Source organism: Pygoscelis adeliae, unplaced genomic scaffold, assembly GCF_000699105.1.
Source record: "Pygoscelis adeliae isolate BGI_AS28 unplaced genomic scaffold, ASM69910v1 Scaffold71, whole genome shotgun sequence".
NCBI classification, from domain to species: Eukaryota; Metazoa; Chordata; class Aves; order Sphenisciformes; family Spheniscidae; genus Pygoscelis; species Pygoscelis adeliae.
In genome coordinates, this window is record NW_008824356.1 from 2,967,604 (window position 1) to 2,992,253 (window position 24,650).

Here is a 24,650-nt window from a genome sequence, read left to right on the forward strand (position 1 = left end):
ATTTGCATTCTTTCAAAAAAGATATCATGATAGCACTTTTACTCTACTAAAAAAGAGATTGACCCATTGGCATGCTGCTCTGCTGCTAGCTCACACTAATTGACCCCCTGTCTTGATTGAGTCCCAGACTGGTTGTTATCCACTAACTTCACTCCTCTCACTCCTCCAACAATGCCAGGGAGAACAGATGCTGTGCGATCGGTTAAGCACTGCCAATTTTATTCTCTGCCTGGCAATGTGGACTAGAAGTGCCAAGGTTGCAAGACCAGGGTTGCATTATAATGCTGTAGTTTGCCAATTAAATTTCATGATCTGACTTACAATTCCAGAGCCCTGAAACTTTAAAAACATATGGGACTTCCTTAAGTCATCTGGAGAGATGACAGGAACATCTGAAATTACTTTTATTTAGAAATTTAACAAGAAATCATAAAAGAATAGATCACGTATAGAAACGCAAAATGAAGATATCGATGCTAAGGCTTTGTGCAACTACATTCATTTAAAGAGAAATCTATTCAGGGTTGTCTTTTCAGATTGTCAGATTAAACAAGCCACATGGCATTTGCTGCTAACCCATAATTACAGATTATTACAGAATACAAAAGGTGCCAGGCATAAAAAGCTACTACAATTCACTACACTGTAATAGAACATGCAGTGGAAGTTAATTTTGGCAAATGCTTTAAATATTAGCTTTACATAATATGTATAGGTGAGACTGTAATTAGGACAGAATGAATCCTTCGAAGCCTCTTTCATTCTGACCCAGCAGATGATTACTTTTTACTAATAAGACCACAGCCATTTGACAAAAAGCCAACTATAGTACCTTGCTTCATTCTTCAGTAAATTTAATAATTACAGCTCCTCCTGCCAATAGTTCTCAAATCAGACTTGTTCAATCCAATACTGAGCTTATTAGAGGACAGCTCTATGTTTAGAATTCTTTGGCCAAAAAAGTACTTGAGGATGATGAAGCATGCCTTAGACAAGGGCACAATGATTAGCCATTTTCTCTACATAAAAAACAGCACGTAGTCACTACAGACCACAAAATCACCTGCTGTTAGCACACAGCTGCTACAAAGAGCTACTGCATTTATCTGGTTCTTAATACCTTTAAGGAAGCCTAAATGGAACAACTTAATATGGAGGGAGAATAGCACTACACAGAGTTTCTGGTATCAGTATTAATCTCATCTTTTTCAATTTTCTTCCCAATGTAGCTGCTTGATATTTACCAGATACACTGCATAATATATGCTACTCCTCCATAGCCTAGTTTCTTGATTCTTTATTTTTATTTTCAAGTTCTGAAGAAAACGTTAATTCCCAGGTCTCTTAAGGTTCTAAGCAGATGAGATAAAATTTCTCTCTTTTTAGATAACTGTGGTTTTAAACAGTATAAACAGATTGACAACAAATTATGATAGGTTAAAAAAAATTCAGAGGGAGCTTTCAATATTGCAAGCTCAGATTGGAAAAAAAATCCAAAATATTCTTAGAAAAAGGAGCAAAATTAAGAAAAAATAGATTAATTTACTGAAAGTAAAATGAAAAGCAACATTTATCCATGTTGTAGTACTTAACACTTTTGCTGATACACAGAGAACAGAAGAATCCATATCAAATCGATCTTCATGTTGTTCAGAAGATAATTTCAGTTAATTGCATAGTAATTGCTCAAAATTATGTTAGCTCATTCCATACTAATGGTTCTTACCTAGTGTCTAGGTATAATTTAAAACTTATGCTTTAGACAAACACTTCAATACTGGAAACCAAGATAAAATCTTTTTGAAAGAAAATGTATTTAGGCAATTTGACAAACCTTCAGTGACTGGCTGAAGTTTAGAAGACCTCTCCGAGTCTGGCGAATGCAGTGGTTCTGGTTCCTTCAAGCTTTCTAAATGCATAAAAGGATCGTAATCCACACATGCCAAATCAGAAAGGCTTAGAGGAAAATATTTAGGGTTGCTAAAACACTGAGATCCATAGACACATCCATGCAGAACCTAGAACAAAAAAGGAATTTCATGACATTAACTACTGAAATTTCTACTTGATAGTTTTATATGAAATGAAGTTTATTTTTATTTACATTTTTAAATTGATTTGTTAGAACCAGGTAGGCAGGACACAATGTTGGAAAATTTTAGATGCTTGGTGTTAACAGAAGCAAAACCTGGTCTGCAAAGAAAATTGTTAAAACAACGTCTACACTGAAGTGGAATTTAACAATAAAGAAACAAGAAACAAAATTTAAAACAAATCACTAAGCTACCTTTATTTTTAGATCTCCTATCTTCTTTAATTACATATGCTAGGTCTAAGCTGCTGGAGGTTTTAATCCCCTTCCCTTGCAAAAAAAAACACCTATCTTTGTTCTGTGTCCCTACAGACAGCAATTATAACTTGGTGCTTTTTACTTTGCTTATTGCTAAATAAAATTGCTTGGTATAAAAAAGCTACTTCCTCGTCTGTCTTAAATGTATAGCTGGTCTTCTACAACACAAATGTCCGCTATCGGTATGACATACAAAAAGTAACTTGGTTAAATGTCACAAAACATAAGACAAAATTAAGAATTCCAAATATACCAAAGATCAAGCAGTTACAGTAACGCGTACAAGAACTAATACAGCACGCCACATTTCAGCAGTAGAACGGAGGTCAGCTTACAAAAAAGTTCTGTCTTCATTTCCATGAAAACTGACACTGCCTCCATACATAGAAATTCTCTTTTAGTGAGTAAAGAAACAGGTACCTTATAAATACAATTAAGAACGGATCTTTCAGTCTTATCATTTTCTGCTCCTGTAGTGTGAAGAGGCTGCAGCAAGGTCTTTAATGGCAAGGCCATTATCCAATCCAATAAGCACAGAAGTAAAGAAACCACCAACTGGAACAAACACTTTCAATTACAAATCAATTAAACCAGCACCTGCTACTTCACATTTATCACTGTATTTTACTTCTCTGTTTTACTTTCTTTCCTTAATTCAGTAGAGTCAGCCTGCTGCAGTAATGGCAGGTCATGCTTGTTTAAAAGCCACTGTATCTTCAAAACCTAAGGCGTCAGTAAAAGCTTTGGCTACCGAGATATTTAACAAAGACCATCCATACAACAGTTTCTCATCATGGTAAGTCTGTGACCAGATACTGTGCTTAAAAGGATGTCCATGATTTTTCAAAATTGATTTGTAGGGTGCTGTTTTTAAAATGACAGATTACACAGGTACAAATTAAGGCTGATGCACCATTCTGCGCATAAATCTCACTGTAAAGTGAATCAAGGATTACACAAAACTGAACTATTTCAGCTGCATTTAATGCTTTATAAATAACACAGAATTTCCTTCACAACATGTCAATAACGCTATGCAGCACCAGGTATCATCTGAAAGAAATCCAACTGTTTTCTGTATTGTAGGCTACTCGGTCAGCAAAAGAACCAACTCCCTCTAGGGGATGTTTTTAAAGACTGTAGAACAGAATTAAATTAAGACACACATACACACCAAATTATTAATAACTTACTGGCTTCAAATAATTATTTTTAATTTTTAAAACTTAGCTGTGAAAGAGGAAACAATTCAGATAAATAGCTGCAAGATTCTCTGAAATATTTCCCAAGTTAAATGAAAGTCTTTCAAAGAAAATCCACTTAACTAAGTTGCTAATAAATGACATATAAACATCATACTCATTTCACATAACACATTACAAGTTTGTCTCTCAGAGGCACCATATAATAAACCTAATGATGAAAGGCTCTGAGTATTTTTATATTAAACCAATTTTTAAGAAACCCATTAGGACTAAGTTGTCAAACTAGGTAAGCCAACTTTTGATATGATATTTCATGTACAATGATCAGCATTAGTTCATGGGGAAACTTACTGGCTTATGGGAAGCATCTCAAGTGGAAAGGTGACTAGCTTGGCATACTGCTAGAGCCTACAACAGCCACTGCCTCCTCGCAAGCGAAGAGGAGAGGCAAAATGGAGCTCTGGAGGCCAAAATGAGCCTGCCATGAATGCCAGCTCCCATGGGAATAGGTGGCCCAGAACGACAGAGCTGCCAGCGACAAACTGCACCAAAGTGCTCAAATTTAAATGGCCACTGTGTCCCACAGTCCTAGAGCAAAGCCAAATAATTCAGAAGAGATACAGCTTTCAGGAGGCAGAAGTACTACTGCGAGTATCAGGTGAAGAAGGAGCCCGCCTTAGCTAGGGGACTCAGGCCCACTGAAAATACAAAAAGATAGCAATCGTTTTGAAGGATGACAATCAAATTAATCTGAAGATTACAGGCTATCTTGTTCAAGAATGTACTTAAAATAGGAAGTGCAAAAAATCATAATCTTATAAATATTTTGAAAGGTGGTCTTTACAAGCTGAGAATATATTTTCGCTATAAGACAAGTTTGAAAAGTCTACATTACTTTCTGTGCTTGTAAATTCACTGAGGATAAGGAAAAAGACAACTTTCTAATTATTGAAAACGATCAATCTCAATTAATTTTAAATGCATATTTTCCTACAAAAACTTCAGAAATTCACTTGCATAAAGAATATTGCTGGAATTCTGAGAAGACTATGCTGTATTACACTTGAAGAGCTGAATCCCTACTTTAAGGCACAGCTTAAATTTTGTAACAATGTTACATCACGCATCTTTGCCATTAAACTGACACATGAAAAAAAAATGAAAAATGTTTACCCTTTTGTCCTGTTCATAAGAGGAAGCTTCCGTACTGGGTAGCAGATAGGTAATAGTTGCTATCAGAATCTGGGGAAAAGATAGCATAATTTCTTTAAAAATACAATTTAATTATTTAAAATAAATTTTTAAGCAGGTAAATGTGACACAATACTAGATTCATGGTTAAATTCTACTAAAGTTATTTTGAAACAAATTACAGTATTCCTTGCCACTTTTTTTTTTTTAAATAAAATCCTTTTAATTGAATTTTGCAGAAGACATGGAAGGAATACGTTCTGCTTGACTGACGTAGGTGCATTATGGACAATGAAATTACACAGCTACTCCAAATATTCAGGCAGGAAGAGAACGTGATTCAACACACTTGTAGGGTGCAGGAAGGAGCCTGATGTGGGTTTGTGTACGGGGCTATTTGAGCTCCATTATTTCTTAGAACTACTAGAAAAACGCTTGCTATACCTCTTAAGAAGCTTCCACACAATTCTCTTTCTGGTTACCTGGGAGACCTCTATCTTTTCTCTGTGGTTCAGACTCACAGAGGCCATCGTCTACTTCCTTGTTATTTAAAGTGTATTCAAAATAATTATTTTTGCTTTATACTGAAACACTTTAATGCAAAGTGCTTTGCATATGGATATGCAAAATACAACTGCAGATCTGTATTTTAAGTAATCACTTTCTCACTAAACTTAAACGTATTTGAAGATATTTAATATTAAAAAATCACACTTTATTGACATTCTCATGTAAATAATGTCAGAGTTGTATTGGAGAAAAAAGAAGCATGATATAGCCATTTTACATGCTAATATTGGAGTCAGCAAGTAAGTGCAATGTGAACCCACACAATTAATGTTCAGTAAGATTATGTTTCTACTAATTTAACATTTTGTGAAACATACTTGTCAATATTCTGGTATTTTAATTTCAGTGAAATACTGTTACATTTAAAAGAATTAAAATTTTGAAATTTTTGAAAATTACTTACTTGAATAATTCTTAAAGGTGAATCAGCTTGATACACTTGAAGTCTATGTACATAATGTATCAGCATGTTCAGCATACTGCAGGCAACTTGGGCTACTGTTTTATTTGGAAACTAGAAAAGAGAACACAACCCAGTAACCATTACTACATTTCACATAATGGTATGTTAGGTGGTAAGGTGGTCAGGAATTTCGTGATGGTTTTATACATATAGTTCCTTATGTACCTATTTATCAGAGGAACAGAATTAAATTTTACAAAATTTAAAAGGAATTATTTTCTAGTCATAACCACATGTTGGCAGCTAACATCAAAGGTTTGGGACAGACAATCAGGAAGCTGCACGCAATGAGGGAAAGGGGAGAGAAGTCTCCTAACTAACTTCAGACTGGTTCGTACAGTGTCATGAAGTCAGGAAGAACAAATTCATTTCTTGTTACCTTAATGATTATTAACGCATCACTGCAAAAAAACAAGGATCCAATTCTTAAATCAGAGGTCTTTGTTGAGAACCAAGGCAGGTGAACAGCCGTCTATCCAAAATGCATGATCTAGTACTAATAGTGAGACCAACTGTTGTGTATTTGCTAGTGACTGCTGTGTACGGCACTTGTCTGAATGGAAATGAACGCACCTCGGCTTCTGCGCTTAATTCCTCTTTCCTCTGTTATCTTTTAAAGGCAGGAAGACATTGCTGCACTGGAGCCTGCCTTCAACAGTTACTAAAATGTTTAAGTTACTGTGCTGGTCAAGGCAAAAGTGAATGCATTTGTGCAATTACACCCCAGCTTTGGGAGTGGATGCACATGCTGGCCTACACTCCTAAGTGGGAAAACAAAGACATGAAGAGACAGGGATACATTTCGCTAAATTGTTAATGCACAGGACGCAATCGAGGCTTCTTCCTTCATTGCACTTGCCTTAAAACATTAAGCTGTGCACCAAACAACAAGCACAAAGAGAATTTTACAAGTGAATTTTATTCATCTAGGACATGAAAATCCTACAAATCTGAGCTAAAGACAAATCTGGGCAAAATGGTTATTAGCGCAGCAAAACTACAGACTTCAAAAGACAGCAGAAACTACACAGAATTAAAAATAACATGCAACAGCCCCAAGGGAAGGATTTCAAATACATTCTTATTCAAGAAAACACTCTGTCTTTACTGAAAACAAGTATTCCAAACCATAATACTGAAGAATCTCAAATCACTCAGAAAACAATTAGGTAATTCATGCTTTAAGAATGAAAAATCCCGTTCTGTTTCTCCAAGGAAGATGAGTGACATCAGAATTCCTGCAGTACTAAAAGACTAAAAAAGTAGTTTACATGTTTTAATCTCACTTTACTTAGCAGTGAAGCTGTCACGGGTGTGTGCCGCAAGGTGGCTAAATGTCTACCTCTGAACTCAGATAAGGGTAATACTTATTATACAAAAATATATTATATAAAAATATATCTATAAATACTTAGATTTAATTTCTTGGCTTCTTAGACTGTTTTCTTAATCAGTCCAGTTCTAGTAACCTTTCAGGGAAGGGTATATCTCACAAACCTTAAAAAAAAAAAAAAAAAAAAAAAGTGCTTTAAGATAGCTGAAATGCCTGGGCAATGAAGCCTGAACAGAAAATTAAGGATTTCAGAATACAATTTTTGAATGGCAAAAATTTAAAGGTGGAAAATGCACTGGAAGAAAACTCTGCCCCGGGCCAGCTTCTTATCAAAGCAGAGCTATCATTTTTTACATTTAAGGTCTTGAAAAGAACATTAAAAGTACAAGTATAAGCAAAAGTATGGAGTATGAAGCTTTAACTAGCATTTTTTATTTGTGGTATCTATGTAAGCATAAAGAAAGACTATGAATGGGTCTTACAAGTCAGCCACAGAGACGGAAACCAGAGTACACAGGGTAGTTAATTCTTGTTCTGACCTTCCCTGTTTCTCAGTGGACGCAGTTTCACACTACTGTCGGCTTTTAACTAAAACATGGCAGACATCTTACATCTGCAAGTCTTCCCAGAGCTTATAACAGGAACACCATTATTTTTTATCCCTCATGAGACAGTCTCTCTCCATGCTGTGAATGTACACTGTAGGAGCACAGTAAGCAGGGTACAGATTCTAGCGTTCAAGCTTGAGTGACAACCAAAAAAAAATTAAATAAAATTGAAAGCATAACAATTTGATTACAGAACTTGAGATCAAATCCAGGTTGCTGGAAACATCCTTACAAGCTTGCAGGAAAACCCCAAAGTCACTGGAGAGGACAAAAGGGTGGACAATCCAGAGTAGCTTAATACGGAGTATCCAGATCACTGAATCTAAGAAAAAAATTACCTGAGAAAAAGGCCTGGAGGCTTTTCAGAGTCTTTGAATAATCAGCTGTTCACTACTTAAAAACAGGGAGCATTTTCTTCTTTTCATTTATTTTTTTAAAAAGAAGATCATCAGGCTTTAAAATGAAGATGAGTGAATGATTTCCACTGCTGGTTTATGCAAATTAATTAAGCTCTTTCTGTTCTCTGGTTGAAGATAATGTTTTAATATTTTTTTTTAATTTAAGAAAGGAAACAAAAGACTGAAGGGTATAAAGTAATGAATATGACTAAAATTCAAATCTTGTGCACTCAAATTTTCTTTTTCCTGGGAAGAGTACCAGGTAGGAAGTTTTGATCAAGAATACAGGGATTGGCGCAAACAGATCAAACCCTTCATCTACTTCAGAAATCTGTGCCAGCGTGGTCAATATATCACATTTCAAAAGAATGTACAGACACTTTAGAACAGACAATTATAGCTGTGTGTCCTGGAAGGACATTTTCCTAAACTCAAGCAGCAACACTGGGTTTATGCTAGATAGCAAAACAATTCACCCCTTTCAAGTCAGCTGCTTTGTTCTGACTTCTCTTCCGAGAGCCTTCAGAGGTGGCACAAAGCTGTGCGATGCCACCAACATTTCACTAGCCGTTCTTTACCTCAGGAAAATGCTAGAGGTTATAAAGCATAAGAATTCACTACTTTGATATGATTTTATATATAGTAGTGTAATTGTGGGCATAAATTTTTTAAAAGTTACTCGATGGGGAAAAAAAAAAAGCTTTCAATGACCTGGCACTCTGCCTGGTACCTAACTCTCAGGGTTTTTCTCGGAAGGGTAGTCTTGACATACTTCTCATCTTTGCAAGGGTTCCATTGCTTTCTGGATGTTACATTAGTAGTTTAACCTTGTCCATACTTGCAAATAACCTACTTTTGTCACTCATTCAACTAAGCCTGCACAACATAGTTTTGTGATGTATCTGCAGCATTTTTGAGGGGAGCATAATATAAAGATGAGAAGCAGGGGTCTGGATGGCTGGTTAGGATCCTCTGGGCTCGGACTTCAGCAGAGGTTAACACAGATACAGCAGTATTGCCACACTGCTGGGAGAAGTGCTAGCTATATTCAGAGTGAGCTGCTGAACTGCAGTTCTGAGCGTGCTTCTGTATTTCAGAAATAGGCATATAACTGTTGCTAACATTTCTAGTCAATGTTATTTGGCCAATTGTACTTATCAGTAAGCTGGACTAGGACTACAGCTCCCTATCCATTAATTTCTCCTGAAAATAAGAAAATAATCCATTCTGGGAGTTCAAATCTCCGACTATTTGGAAGCCAGAGATTGCTTTGGTAACAAATTAGAGCTAATTTGTTTCTCCCATGATATATTTATGAACTTTTCATTTCATAATTAAACTTTATGCTCAGAACAGGAGAAAAGCCAACATGCTCTGGATGCTCTTGCCAACACAAACCAAAGCAAAGTAGAAATATAAATATCTTTGTCTTCTCATTCAAGACGTAATTATGTTTAATATAAATGAGATACAAATAATTGGTTTAATAAATACGTCAAAGAAAAATAAGAGAAATCACAGTGAATGTCAGGATTAAAAATAGTTTAAACTTTGATAAATTGCAGAAGTAACATAAAACCAGCATCATTTGCCTAATACCAAACTTGCACAGGAACTTGATAAAATGCACTAGTTAAGGGATATTAAAAAGCAAGGGGAAAACCCTGGAAGAGAGTATTAGTGAATCTGCAAAGGATGAATGTGATTTTACAAAACAGGAAATTGCAATTTAGAGTCTAATACTAAAAGCCCTGCAGCTACTCATTTTAGACGTAGACTCAAATCCTGCTTCACAGGATGTGATCAGCTGATTTGCTAAGATACTTTTCAGATTCCCATTGCTGAAGAGTTAGTTCACAACATCTGACACAAACCACGTGTAACAAGTGTACACCCCGATTTTTACCAATGTGTATATACAGAAAGACTATTCATTGAATTTTGATGTAAACAAATAGCACGTAGAAAGGTTCTGAAAATAAATTGGGACATATTTAAAAAGTTGAAGATATTGTTCATGAACATGCAAGTTTGCAAAACGCTAGAAAATAATATGTTTTTAATAATATTCTAATTATTCCATAAAATTTGAACAAATATGAAAGATTTGCAAAAAGTAGGAAAACAAAAACACTCATTAAGCAAAAAAAAAAAAAAAGCCGAAGAAGTGCAGCTTTTTAACAGAGATGATGAAAGGAATATACTGTTGATATACTACCACCAATACAAAATCTCATGACCAGAGCTGAAATCCAGTGAGACTAGTTTCAGAATAGTGAAAACTGTCATTCACAAAAGGAAAGGCAGACAAATGTCATAAAATCCCTTCTATTCAGAAGCATTTTATAGGTGTTGCACCACAATGAACTAGCTATATCTGAGCAAGCTACATTTCTGGGTGAGAATCACTGTGCAAATAGCTATGTTTAACAGATTCAATCAGAACAGCAAATACCACAACAGTAAATCATCCTAGATTTCAAGAACTTAACGTGAAGCTGTTTATACAGAATTGCATGGTGACTACCAGAGACTCTAAAGTTTTATCTTACAAATTAGTTTCAGAACCATTGTATTGGGTGTAGGTGGGAAGGTTTTGGTAGCAGGGGGCTGCAGGGGTGGCCTCTGTGGAAAGGGGCCAGGGACCCACTGCTGTTCTTCCTATGTTCTCCCCCCTCCTGCTTGGGGTGGGTGAGTGAGCAAGCGTCTGGATGAGCATTTGGCTGCTAGCTGGGGCCAACCCACCACACCTGTTAAAAAGGAAAAGTTAAATCCTTCTGAAAAACTGTAAAATTACCCAGTTTTGCAGCATGCTTCATAAAAAACGGGAAATAAATTTTAATGATAGCCATAAAAACAGGTGCTCTTTACTTCTCACCAAAATCAGAATTCTCATTATTCCCTTTCAACAGATAGTTTATTAACATAAACTTTGATGGCAACTCTTGACCTGTCTTTGGATTCAGATTTTTTCTAACAGGTACTGGCCTGAATGACATGTCCTGGAAGGAGCATAGAGCCCTTTGCCACAGGAAATCAAACATCCTCCAGTGCTTCCAGGCATGCAGCATAAGTACTCTACATCACTAAATATCTGGCCAGGGCTGAGAAGCAACACTGCATAACACAATGGCTCTCGAAGTCAGAAGTGAACAGGCACAGAATGTAGTGAGGATATGGGGTTAATGGGATTTGGTTGGTGGGGGCAAGAAGAGGGCAGGTGAGCAAGAAGCATGAGAAGCTTTGGGAAACTTCTGCTTGGCCTTTGCATTTGTCATCTTCCCACTTTTTCCCCTGTCCCCCTCTTACACTGGATGCTCCACTCAGCCTGGCAGCCTACAAGGCAGCAACTTGGCTTGGGACAGGCTTTTTGCATATGATGGCAGATGGCTCCCAAAACTGGGATCCCTTCCAGTTTCCTCTCTACCTGGGCCTTTCCCTTTTGCAATGTGTCAGGAGAATGTACCATGGAGGCTTTAAGAGTACTATTAATCAGAGCTGGGGAACCCAGGATGCCAATTAGTGAGGAATGAGACTTCCCTTGGCATCCATGGCTAGCCTAGGCAGGAGACACAAATGCTGGAGAAGGAAAGACTCCGACACTTCTGTACTCCAGAGTCTTTGTATGGATCTGTACTGGGTGCACATGGCAAGGTTTTGGTAATGGAGGGGCTACAGGGGGGATCTCTGTGAGAAGAGGCTAAGGGCTGCCCCATGCCAGACACAGGAGGTTCCAGCCAGCTCTGCAACAGACCCACCACAGGACACAGCTGAGCACATCTGCCAAGTGCGTGGCACCTTTGTGAAAACATATTTAAGAAAGGGCAAAGACGCCACACAGGCAGAGAAGAAAAAAAAAAAAGGGAATGAGAAACAGCAGGTGAACACGAAGGTCAGAGAAGGAGGAGGGGGAGGAGGTGCTCCAGGTGCTGGAGCAGATATTCCCCTGCAGCCTATGGAAAAGACCACGCCGGCAGAGATATCCACACTGCAGCCGAGGAGTACCCCACACTGCAGCATTGGATATCTCCTGAGGGAACTACAGTCCACAGACAGCCCACGCTGGAGCAGGCTTATCCTGAAGGACTGCTGCCAGTGGAACGACCCACACTGGAACAGGGAGGAAGGAGTGGAGAGAGGAACTGTTATGGACCGACCCTAATTCCCCATCCTCTCTGCACTACTTGGGAGGGGGCAGGAGGAAGCAGAGGAGTTGGGAACGAAGGAGTGAAGTTGAGCCTGGGAAAGGGGGAGGGCAGGGAAAGGTGGGGTTTTAAATTTTGTCTTTGTTTCTCACTGCCCAAATTATTGTAACTGGCAATAAATTAAATTAATTTCCCCAAGTCAGATCTGTTTTGCCCTTGATGGTAGCTGGTAATCAATCTCTCTGTCTTCATCTTGACCCACAAGATTTTTCATCCTCTTTTCTCCCCCTGTCGTGTTGAGGAGGGGGAGTGAGTGAGCGGCTGGGTGGGAGTTTGGCCCTTACCCAAGGTTAATCCACCACAGGCTCCTAGGTCTAGTTACAAACAGATGCAGATAACCCTGCTGGAAGCTTGGGTCCAGTATGTGGGAAGGGGTATGGCTGGACAAAGTCAGACAAAGCCAGTAGCAGTTTTACTGAAACATGAATTGCAAGGACTCTTTATGAAAGCTGGGATGATGGATAAACTACTATGCTCCAAAGGGTAGAGGTTAGAGTGAAGTGGCTAATGATATATATTAAGATAGGGGTCCACTATCTTATTTCCTAGCACACCATTTCCTTCAGACTTAAATAAGGGTAAAGATCTCTTTTGACAGAGTTCAGAGATTCACCAGTTAAACTGAATTCAGTCTTTTGTAAGGATTGAAAATGAGACTGTGAAGTAAGGATGCCAAAATGTGATCACGACTTTGAAAAGGCGAAGTATCTTTACACATAAAGGCAATATACATGGTAAAAGTGTTTGTCTCTCACCTTTAAAGAAACACAAATCACATTCAATGCTTCCTTGATCTGAGGATGATGTGATTCATGAACTAGCTCCTCACAGATCCAAATACCAAGACTGCAAAGAGCAACACATCTGCAAAACAATGTTGGAGAACAAGTTGTCGAGAAACACGCTATAAGAATGTGCAACTTTTATGATTCATGATATGTCTCGCTAAAATCTAATAAACACGATTTTAATATTTCGAAAAGAACTACACAAAAACCTTTGTAATGCTGTAACATTTAAAAATGAGAAAGAAATCCCAAGTAAGTACCCTGGTGAAGGCACAGGAAAGGACAAAGGAAGCACCCTTCTGAGCAACTGAAAAATCCAAAAGACGTCAAGAATTCCTGCATATCTATGTGCTTTTTGGATTAAAAATACTACCTGAAATCAATGTATGGGAATTTCATATATATTTTCTTAAGACAAAGTAAAAATTCTGGTGGGAGGTTCCTCCTCCCCAACATGAGAGTTTCCTCATATTTGTTTAGAGCTTCTGGGACACAGAGACAAGAGAGGGGAATGTTATTCGTTCATAGATATTTACATTTTTTTAGATTGACAATAAACAAAGATGAATAGAGGAGGGGTAAATGAATGCTAGAGACAGTATACATATTGTGATTAAATACTTCAACTTTTGTTGTTTCTTCATTTAAAATCAGGAAATGGAAAAGGAGCGTAAAGGTAAAGAGTATTTAGATAGATGTGCTCAAATCAGCAGAGATGGATGAAATTTGTTCAGAAATGTTAAGGAGCTAGCTTAAGCAATCTCTGAACCATTAGTAATTATCTTCAAGAACACAGGTTGCAAATATTTTAGAAACAACTTCACAATTCAAAATCCTCTGGATAAAATTGGAGAGCAGTCCAAAATGGACAAGCTGGTCATGGGAACTGCAAAGCACTACATCTGGGAAGGAAAAATCATATGCTAGAATAGAAACAGAAACAGAAGTGGCTATGAAGCCTGTGCTGTAGAAAAAGGATTTTAAGGCTACACAGAATCATGAAACTGCTAACAGGCAGCAAAAATACATCTTGGAATTAGTTCTAAGTGATAGTGTAAATAAGATGTCAAACCACCTTGTTTTGTACACTGTCACTGAAATCTCAATTGCAAGACTGCCTCCATAACATTTTGATTAATAGAATTTAAGAATAAAGACAAGCTTGAGGGAGTCTAGGAAAAAAGTGACAAAAATAATAAACAGCTTTGGGGAATATTACATATGGAAGAAAAGTTGAAGGGCGTACTGAGTCTAGATCACAATTAAGGAAGGAAATTATAAGAAATCTTCTGACATGCAGTAAGTCACTGAAGAGTTTAATTTCCAGTAGAAAAGATTTCTCCTATATACTGGTCATACAAACAACCTGAGTGTAAAAATTAGATAAGTATTGGAACAGTCTGTCTAGGATTTTTGTAACTTTCTTCTTTGAGAAAATTTTCAGGACCATTTAGGCATGCTACTGCCAGGAATGTTTTAAACACACTCCAGCCTCAGAGGAGGGAGAGCTTACAGAAGTACTCCTGGTCCCTTCCCTGTCTACTCTTCTGCTATTTCCACAGTATGTGTTTCAATCCTTTTTGAACAAAAGAAAATAAGAACATAGAATAAACAATAAATGTAGACAGTTTGTGTAAGCTGACTCAGAAAAAACACCTTTAGTGTATAGAAGAGTAGACAGCTCTAAGTCCGTGTTACTATTTAAGGTTTTCTTTATACTACTGAGATCCACTCCACGTCTGATGACATACTGATGTGCAAAATATCCAGGAGTCTGTGAGGTTTCTACCAAGAACACCAGTTTCACTATCATTATTCAGAGTAGTCTCTGAAAAACTGTAGTTATGCGGCTACAATGTTGTTATTAAAGAATCACAGCCTTAACAGCACAAGCAGAAGAAGAGATGAACACCGAGCTCATCAACCTATCACTTCTTTTTCAGACTGTTAGCAGCAGGAGAGGAATTTGATTAATACAGTTATTAATCTTTATAGATGGAGATATGAGAGTAGAACATATTTCAGATAACTGACTTCCCTGAAGCTCGGTTGGGTCAAGTATGTAATGAAACGCAAAACATCGACCCTCTGTGGAAGAGATAAAGAATAGAGATGTATAACTTGGGTAACTAACAGCACTCAGACTTGCTAGAGATATACAGAGCTACGTACCTAAGTTCCAAGAAATCTAAGTTCTCTCCTAGGAAACTGCAAAGATGATTAAGCCTCTACCAGTGGCTGAGCTGACATGGCAAAATCATAATGCAGATCTCAAATATGACCTCTGATAGTAACCCACGTGAACTCCGTACTGCTGTGAAGCAGATGGTATCAGAGAGGTTATTCCCAAAAGAGACAGTGGATAAACTGCCACTGGCCAGTGAGGCAGTCAAGCTTCAGGAGCTGTGGGAATATCATTATCCTCACAGCGAAGACATACCCATCTCTCTCCCAGAAGAAGGAGAGGGGCACAGGCAACCCAAAGAGACATCGGAAATCTATTCCTTTTTAATCTTCATTTAATGTTATTACACACAGTAGTCCAACTTTGCATTTTGGGGGTAGCGTAACTCAGCTCTCTGAAAGGCTGGGCATGCACATGTGCCTCTGCTCCTACATACACACCCTCACAGCCGGACAGGATATGGGCACATGCAGAATGTTCCCTTCCTCTTCCCAGACACACTGCCAGAACCAAAGACATTAATGCTGTGTGCTTCAGCGCCACAGGATCAGTAATAATGTTCTGAACCAAATGGATTTAAATCACCTTTTTCAAAAGCAAAGTGGAGAGTGTTAGGCTTTTTAGAACTCAGTTTTGCATAAGAAGATGAAAAATTAAATTAAAATTATCTCAGAACATTCCTTCCTTCCCCTGTGTTGAGAGAGATTACCAGCTCAGGTGAAGAACAGGTAAGTAGGCTGATGAAAACTGCTCTTCGTTTTCCAGCAAAACATTTTAAGGTTCAATGAACTGATCTTTCCATAACATTTTTCAGGCATGTTGTTCTAGTATCTTGCATTTGTTAAGTAACAATTTATTAGTTGAGCATATATAGACACTCCACCCAAACAGACAAGGCACACAAGCGTGCTCTTCCTTGGTAGGCATTACAGATTCCTGTTCCAATCCCATTCACAGGACTCTATAACTGAAAGCCTCAGGGGATGGGTAAGGAGGAACAAAATCCTAAGCAAATTAAGAAATAGAAAAGAAAACTGGTAACTATCTTCTCCTTTGAAGTTCTCCATCTGATGAAGATGCTTAGGTTTAAGCATCAGAGCAATCATTCCCAGTTTAATGCTGGGTAGTTCAGTATCTTCTGCTTCTTTTCCATACTGTAAAGAAAGGCTCATGTACCTTGGATTATTTCTGTTTTTCAAATTAAATCATGTGGTCTAATAAAAAATAACCATACCTCCCTCATAAGTAATCTTGTCCTTAATCAAACTCAAAAATGCCTCTCTAGGTACAGAAAATCCTTGAGCTGAGCACCAGGCTAGGAGGGCATAGAGCTTATATTCTTACCCATATTAACACCCTTTTCTATCAGCCACTATCAGAGAAAGGATACTGGGCTAGACCAGCATTTGTCCTGACAAAAAAAGTCTGTTCTGTTACTATCTCTATTTACGAACAATTTCACATTCACATGGTAGACCACAGTTTTGATAGTGGTAAAGAAAACCATGAACAAAATACATACAAACTTTTACTTTAAGCTTTTCAATATATCCAACTCAAAACAGTATAATAAAGAAAAGAATCTATTAATTTAGAAGCTCTTTTTGTATGACCTACCGTGCAGGACCAGATGGCTCCTCTCTTGCTGAACTTAACACAGTTTTAATTATGAGTTCCTAAAACAAAGAGGAAAATGTTCACTGATTTACCAATATCTCCATGACATGAAGTATCAGAAAATTACAATTTTATTATAGAACACACAGGCATGTTGTTTAGCTGAGTCTCTAGGTTTGTGGTCATGGATTGTTTGCTTACCACTACTCCAAGCTTCTAGCCTGCCCTAGATGTTCATTATTGTGCTACCCCAAGAATATCCCACAGGTTACTGTCCTAATTTCTGCTGATTACCCATTTATCCAATTCTTGCCAATACATTTCCATAAAATATCAAGGGGGAGGGAAAAAAAAAAGCCTCCCTAAAGCTAGCTTCTGTGAATAGCCCTGAAGGGTATTACAGAAAGTATCTATCACTTTGAGGTTTAAACAAGCAAATTTTTCCCCTCCAAAATTATATTGATTTAAAAAGTCTTTGGAAGTAGTTGCAGAACAAGTGACTACAGTGCCTTAAGAATGAAGTCAAGAAGAATTCTGACTCAACTGCAGTGAAATGTCCGTAAAGCTGTAGGTTGCTCTCAATAAAGCTCAAGTAAATAGCCATTATGCATTAAAAATGAGAAAGAAGGAATTCAGTATCAGTCCCCAAAAGGGAGCAAGGTGTAAAGCAGCTTCCAAGCCATTGTCTCTCTCTAAATTGAAACAGTTTGGAAACTTACGGGGAGTCTTTCTTAGACATAGTGATCATACCTGACACACATACAGCATTTAAACACACGAACTGAGCTCTGCCTGGTTTCAGTATACTGGCACACTACCCCACTCTGCGTTATGATAGGGAGGATAAGGTCTCCGTTAATCTTTGCTTTTTGTCTAAAAGAACATACTGATGTACAGAGGTTTTCTAAAGCCCCTAGGAACACAGGCAGATTTCACCAGTTGTGAATTCTCAATAAATTAAATAATGTATCTTGAACCTCCTAATCTTCTCCTTCTCAGCTGATTCAATCTGTGAGACTGCAGAGAGCCATAATGAGAGTAGGCTTGAAAAGGTGAGCTAACACATCATTTTCTTTTACAAACATATGAAAACACTTTATTTAAAGTATGTTTAGTAGTATGAAGTTCGACAAGATTTTATGGGATCTTGAGCCTTATAATCTATTTGAAATGATTTCTGAAAAATTTTACACTCTTAAAATTTTAGTTAATATTTCCTGAAACAACCTCATATTAAACATATACTTGGTAGCTGAATACCATCCAAATATTCTTAAAATTCCTACCTTAACATCCGTAAACTGAGATACAGCAATGTCAGGAATGTTTGGGTGAAGAGCTGGTAGTTCATGATATAAATTGGGAAAACAGACTAGAGATCCTAAAAGAACTTGTGCTTCAACTCTTGGTGCCTAAAAGAAAAAAAGTGGGGAGAAATATATATTCTTACTGCAATCAGGAAGCTAACATTTCTAGCTGCCTTAAAAGAGAACAATGGCTGAAACTCTACACAGCTATTTCCTTTCTCCTTCTGCAAATTCTGCAGAGCTGAGCAAACCGAGACCACAGCCCCATGGATTGCTATTCATGCATACCCCATGTTCCCATTTTCCAAGATGGTCAAAAGGAAGCAGAGGAATTGTTAGGACTACAGACAAATGACTGTGCTGCTAACTAGGCTCGGGTCTTAGGTTCAGCTAGTTGAACAGGATGTGGAAAACTACTGGACATGACATGAAGCATTGCTGGACATGACAGGTAACAGTGTAAGAAGCTGACAGAGGCTTCAGATAGTACCTTGAGGGAGGCTGGATTTCACAGTTGGTTAAAGGGGGAATGACGTGAGAAACAGTCAAAACTCACAGACAGTTGGAGAGGAGTATTGGGGAGCTTTGAGGGAGTACAGTCATGCAAGGCCAAGAGCACCTAGGTAATCATATCAGTATTACTATATAAGGCTGAAGTTGCCTGGGTAACAATATCAGAAATACATCCAAATAGTGCAAACGCTAGCAGATTTGAGTTCTCAAGCTTGATTATCAAAGTCATTGCATAGCAGAGATATGGAGGAATAAATATACTTTTAAAATGAAGGTACAGTCAAAATGGACATTTATTTTAAAACATTTTAAAGCACAAATAAATGGCAGTCACAATTCCGAGAACTCTGAAGTAAATGAAGATTCTCTGCTTCAACAGTAATTTTTGCATTCTTCACATATTTTCTGGAGAGTACTTGCATGTGTAGTGTTCTACAATAAACCACTGACAGTATCTATATTTGCTAACCATTACATTGAATTCTGGGGTCAAGTTAACAAGCTAGTCAAGGAAAAATACCGCCCAGTTTTCTCTCAAATCCTTTCCACTTGCACATAAATGAGAATTAACTGAGGAATACTTACATTGAGGAAAGAAGAAGCAGCCACTCTTCCTGCCGCTACAATGAAATCCATAATAAGCATGGTGGCACCAGGCAAACCAAGCGAAAAGAACTGAGGAGAGCAGTGCTTGATGATTGTATTGACAATATCCTTGCAGAAGGAAAAGGGAAAAAAAGAAAAAGAAGAGTATCAACAAGATGGACAATGAATGAAAAAAAGGCAGCTATTTACCAAAGGTAGAAAGTAAAAATGCAAGAAAGCAAATTCATTGTGGCAATTAAGGCATTCATTACTGAGTGAAGAGTAGCGTAAAAAGATAAATTCCTTAAGTATACTCATATTAATATAAGTAAACTGTGGTATACTTTATATATCAATTTAACCTTGGACACTATTGTACGAGGTCGGTACCCGGTCACATCTTATATTCATTTACATTTAGCTTTTAAGAGTTCTGTAAGTGATTAACCATTCATTAAAATATGTACAGAAGAGATATAGTGAGATAACCAGCTATTAGACCTTCTTAACATCATCTTTAATCCTCTCCAACAAGTATCACCTGACTATAACTTTAAAAAAGGTATTAGCCTCTTACATATATCCATATGGAACTAAAATATAAAGAAAGAATTATAATAAAGTGTTTTGTAACATTTCTGGTATGTGGTTATTCAACAAAGCACATTACGTTCTTGTAGACTTAGTGAAGCAGTTTTTAAAATTAATGTACGTGATGCAATTTCTTCAAAAGTATTGGAAAAAGTATAAAATGTTTTAATTATTAAAAAACATCCCAAGTTCACAGATAGGCAAAAACCATAACCCTCTTCCTCCTTTGAATAATTCTCCAATAACAGTGATATCCAACTAAATGGCAATATGTTATAGGAAGATTTGCAATCAGCAAGAAAAGCAGTGTAAACTGGTTGTTAGAGGACAGAAACTGGAGATCTGTCCTATCCATAGCCATCTGTGGAATAATTTTGGACTAGTTCTATTTTGCCCAGTTAATGAAAACAGGGTTGTTTGAACCTTTGATCTCCCTATGCCTCTAACTGCTCCTCAAAAAAGTTCACAAAAACAACTTTTTCACATTTCTGACGCAAGCCTTTAAAAAGACTGTTTAAGCCATACAGTATTTTCAGACTTGTTCATATTAAAACCTATGAAAAAGATCTACTCCCACTGATTAGATACACTCAGTATGTCTCAGTTTGCTGGTTCCTATACTTGCTGTAGAAGTAAACTACTCCAACGCAGTGAGCACAATTTACTTTTCCACTAGCTAAACTGTTGCATCAGGGAGCAAGTAAGAAGAACAGTAGACCTTAGAGAGATCTGCTTCCTTCACTTTCTTGCATGCTTCAATCTGTAACATAAAATCAGTAAAAAATGAAAGAGTACCTTTTCCGCCCTTGTATTTGCTTGGAATGGACTACAAAAAAGCATTTCTGATTACAACCAAGAACATGAGGGCCGTTTAACGAAGTTTAGAAAAAGTATCAGTCACATAACTATTTTCAAAGACAAAGTTAAATTACTCAGCTGAAAATCCATTCAGTATTTTTCATAAAACAATTTTATTTTTAGTTATAATATTTATATTAACCTGAATTTTGTAATTAAACTTACTTGATCAACATGAAGAAGTCCACAGTGCATTATATTGTAGAAATGAGTTAAAAAATCCCTGTTTGGAGAAACATCTTGTCTTCGCTTCATTGTCTTACAAATCAGTTTATAAGCATGTAGCTTTCCTTGTTTGTATTTATCAGTCAGCATTGTTGCCTACAGTTTTAGAACGATATTTATTATTCATAAATCAAAAAATTACATTAAACACTTCCGCACCTACATAAACTTATTTCCGCTTCACTGCTTAGTGCTCAAATTTACCTTGAACAGCCAAGGTGTTAGAATTCTCAGTGGTGGAATTAAAACTGGTGGAGATGGTGAAGTTAGGTTATCTGTTGAAATACCAAGATTGTCTCTTATCTGCAATTATTGAAAACAAAACAAAAAGATAAATATTTAAGGGAAGTATATAAGGTGGTGTTTTTTTCCTTCTGAAAATCCTGCCCTATCAGGTCAGGCTGGAGAAGAGGTTCAGTTCTTTTACCTTGGCCAGATTCTGCCACAGTTCACACAGGTAATCAAAAACCTGGGCATGAATCTCTGGATCCATGATGCTGTTGACATCTCCCAAAATTCCTAGCATTCGCCTCCACATCACAGTAGCAACATCTGCGTGCCATCCTGTAAGCGTTCCCCCAGCCATCACGCTGCAACATTCTGAGGGGAATTCACTAGCTTCTGTAATGGAAGAAAAAAGTATAGTGACATCTACCTCTCCAGAAAAAGAAAAGTTCTGATATAACTATTACACACATACTTTTCTTAAAACCAAAGGAAAAAAAGATCAGGCTTTCAGAGTAAGGTATTTCTTACCCATTCAGCCACCTCAACGCTGGATATGTTTAACTATATGTCTATTATCAAACTCTGTAGAGGAAGAATTGTCCTGTTTCTTATATTCTTTCCATAAATAACATTTAAGGTCACTACTGAAGCCCTAATATGGATCTGATGGACCTAGTAAGGCCGCTCCTTTTTTTAAGTCCTGTCTTAAATTTTTTGGAGTCATTGAATCTGCAGAACTCCACTTGCCTGCTTCCAAGTAGAATTACATTTCAACTTTTAATTTTTCCCAATAAAATAGAAAGACAATTTTCCTTTGAATCTACTAGGAATGTATTTTATTGCAAATTGAAGAGAAAGGTGAGTAAACTTGTCTCTGGCTGCTGTTCTTTAAGCAGTAAGTTTGTATGAGTGGAGAGGCAACATTCAGTAACCTAGCACCACACTCTCTCACCTAGCTCTCTCTACACATCAGTGTTATACGAATGAACAATCTTTTTTAGGCAGAAGATGATTAATCTAGTTTGTCCATACAAAGAAAACTTTGATAGATTCCGATGGCTAAAGTCTACTCAGCTCACACTTAACTAGCTAAACAGCCACACTAAACTAGCTAAGGAGCCACAGTTTTAAAGCAGTGGGCATGCAGAATCTCCTTTCTGCCCCTCTCAGATGGATTTTCACAACGCCTCAGCACCAGAATTTGCTGAGATCTTCTGAAAATCTCGCAGCTCCCACAGACATACAAAATCAAAATTAAATCTGAATTCAGCCTAATCACATAGTCTCTTCTTTTGAAGATCTGGACCACTGTGGTAGAGACACTAATGGTTTCTAAGCTGTAGATTTCAAAGTACAAAGCAAAACGATTATATTTCTGTCCATCAGTAGGCTACTTAAAGGAAAAGGGTCTGAAATATACATCAGACACTCTTCTGTTTCCATGAGACCAAATATGGGAGAAATGGAAACTTCATATTTATAAAGTGAATGTATCCTAGAATTCAATAGCCAAGATAGTTGAAGTAATCATAAACTTGTTTAAATATGAAAGGGAAAAGAACCAAACTTCCAAGGAGAAATTATAACATTACTTTAAAATTATGTCTTATTATTTGTACTTCAATGATAAAACAGTCCATGGCAGGGCCACATACTAGATTAAACTGCCACGACTCTAAGCATCAAAAAGAACAATTATAAATGTGTGGACTATTAATCCACTGCTAATAATTCCAATGAAATGTAAGATAAAATGCAAAAGGGTTTTGTTTGCTTTTAAAGGAAATCACTGTAATTAAATATTTTTAAAAGTGCAGACGAAATAGCCTTGTACAGGATTGTTTACAACTAATGTGATACTAGCTACTTCACTATATTGCATTCGAAAGAAAGAAAGAACAGGTTTGTATTTTCTATTCCAGATATTGCCTAGGTCATCTGGCGTCTGTAAAACAGAGTGGTGGAGCTTCTCATCCAGCTGCAGATCCTTCTGCTCAATATGATCTGCATGAAGAGTGGCAGGAGAGGGTGTCTGTGATCGGGATCCAAGAGCAGATTGGATTGGAGAAGCACTTTCAGAGCCTGCAAATGCAATTTTTAACAGTTACCTTAAAAGCCTTTTCTATTTTCTTGAGCTACTGAAATGTTGTCTAAACATAGCATTAAAAGAAAACTGAGCTACTTTTATATATCAAATCGGGCCAAGAAAAGATATAAAAACTGTAAGCAGATCTCCCTGTGAATGGTGCTCTGAAAGAAAACAAATTACATGCAGGAAAGCTGAAAGATGAACATCAAAATCAGATACGTAAATGGATTAACAGAGCTCTATTTTAGGCCCAAATAATTTTAAATGTGTTTTTTCTGCAGCGCTTTCAGTGTTCTGAACCAGTCAAATTTCTCTCCACGTTCCCTCACCTATATTTCTCTCCGGCAAAGTGTTTAAGCAGAAATTTTCCTGAAACATCTGCTCTTCCAGGTTTATGGATGCATGCAAGTTAACTTACAAAATATAAAAGCTTAAACCAGTAACTGACAATCTTTGATGTTTATCTGCTGATTGGGCTGAGAAAATCCATATGGAGGGAGAGTTTGGTATACTCAGAGGAACGTTATTTCCTCTAAGACAGGAAAATACCAGTGTTTGAATGGCAGTGCTGCAAAGGCATTTTTCCACGATCACCACTGAGCAACCTCTCTAGGCAACTATTTGGTCTCCTCTACTGAGAGATCTGTGGAGAGGAAGTAGGTACTTGTATTTTTCTTCTGCACTACCTTAGTTTCACTTCCGGAAGTTGCCTAAAGATCCTTATAAAAAGCTGAGTTCGGCCAGAACAGTCAGATGGCAGGAAAAAAGAGAACAGATATTCACCACATACTTCCCTGCACATCAGCACATGTTAAAATGGAAGAATTCAAACCTATTTTAACTCTTAGATAAATGTAACTGGGACCCAAAAATATATGTGTGAAGTTCAGTATTAGAGATAAACTGAACTTTAGGGACAGCAATGAAAAAGCGAGCCTTTTAAAACAGTAATTTTCCCCAATTATTGGCTGCAAAGTGTTTTTTCTTGCAAAGAGCACAAATGGTTTAGAGAACTTGACAGAAAATGTCAGTGTCAAATATCAGAACAGAAATTGTGGTAAACAAACTTAATTACATTGTTAAACTGCAAAGGTCTCTATCTGTTTTAAATGGCAAAGGCAATGAAGCTTTTACCATCAATTTAAATCAACACCTCTATGCAGGAGGGACGGACGCTACTGCTTCATACACAGACTACTATTTCACTCAACAGGTAATGATACTCTCCTCTCGCTACTGATCGCTCGTTTTCCACATGCTCACGAAGATAATGTAAAATACACACTTAAAAGATGCTCAGAGAAATCTTTTCCTACTTCTCTTCCACTCTGCTCATTAAGT

The 24,650-nt window shown here is 37.3% G+C and overlaps 1 protein-coding gene across 1 annotated transcript in view; it reads right to left on the reverse strand.

Moving 5' to 3' along the window:
- The window catches only part of RALGAPA1 (Ral GTPase activating protein, alpha subunit 1 (catalytic)), a 125,015-nt gene that overhangs the window by 52,839 nt on the left and 47,526 nt on the right, over positions 1-24,650 (reverse strand). Inside the window, exons 21-32 of the mRNA XM_009319372.1 lie at positions 23,150-23,302; positions 21,420-21,613; positions 21,197-21,295; positions 20,933-21,088; positions 19,319-19,447; positions 18,200-18,325; positions 16,914-16,972; positions 13,079-13,187; positions 5,720-5,830; positions 4,729-4,797; positions 2,771-2,905; positions 1,835-2,018 (exon numbers count right to left, since the gene is read on the reverse strand). Coding sequence (XP_009317647.1) covers positions 1,835-2,018; positions 2,771-2,905; positions 4,729-4,797; positions 5,720-5,830; positions 13,079-13,187; positions 16,914-16,972; positions 18,200-18,325; positions 19,319-19,447; positions 20,933-21,088; positions 21,197-21,295; positions 21,420-21,613; positions 23,150-23,302 — 1,524 coding nt within the window. The remainder of the gene's footprint in view (positions 1-1,834; positions 2,019-2,770; positions 2,906-4,728; positions 4,798-5,719; positions 5,831-13,078; positions 13,188-16,913; positions 16,973-18,199; positions 18,326-19,318; positions 19,448-20,932; positions 21,089-21,196; positions 21,296-21,419; positions 21,614-23,149; positions 23,303-24,650) is intronic.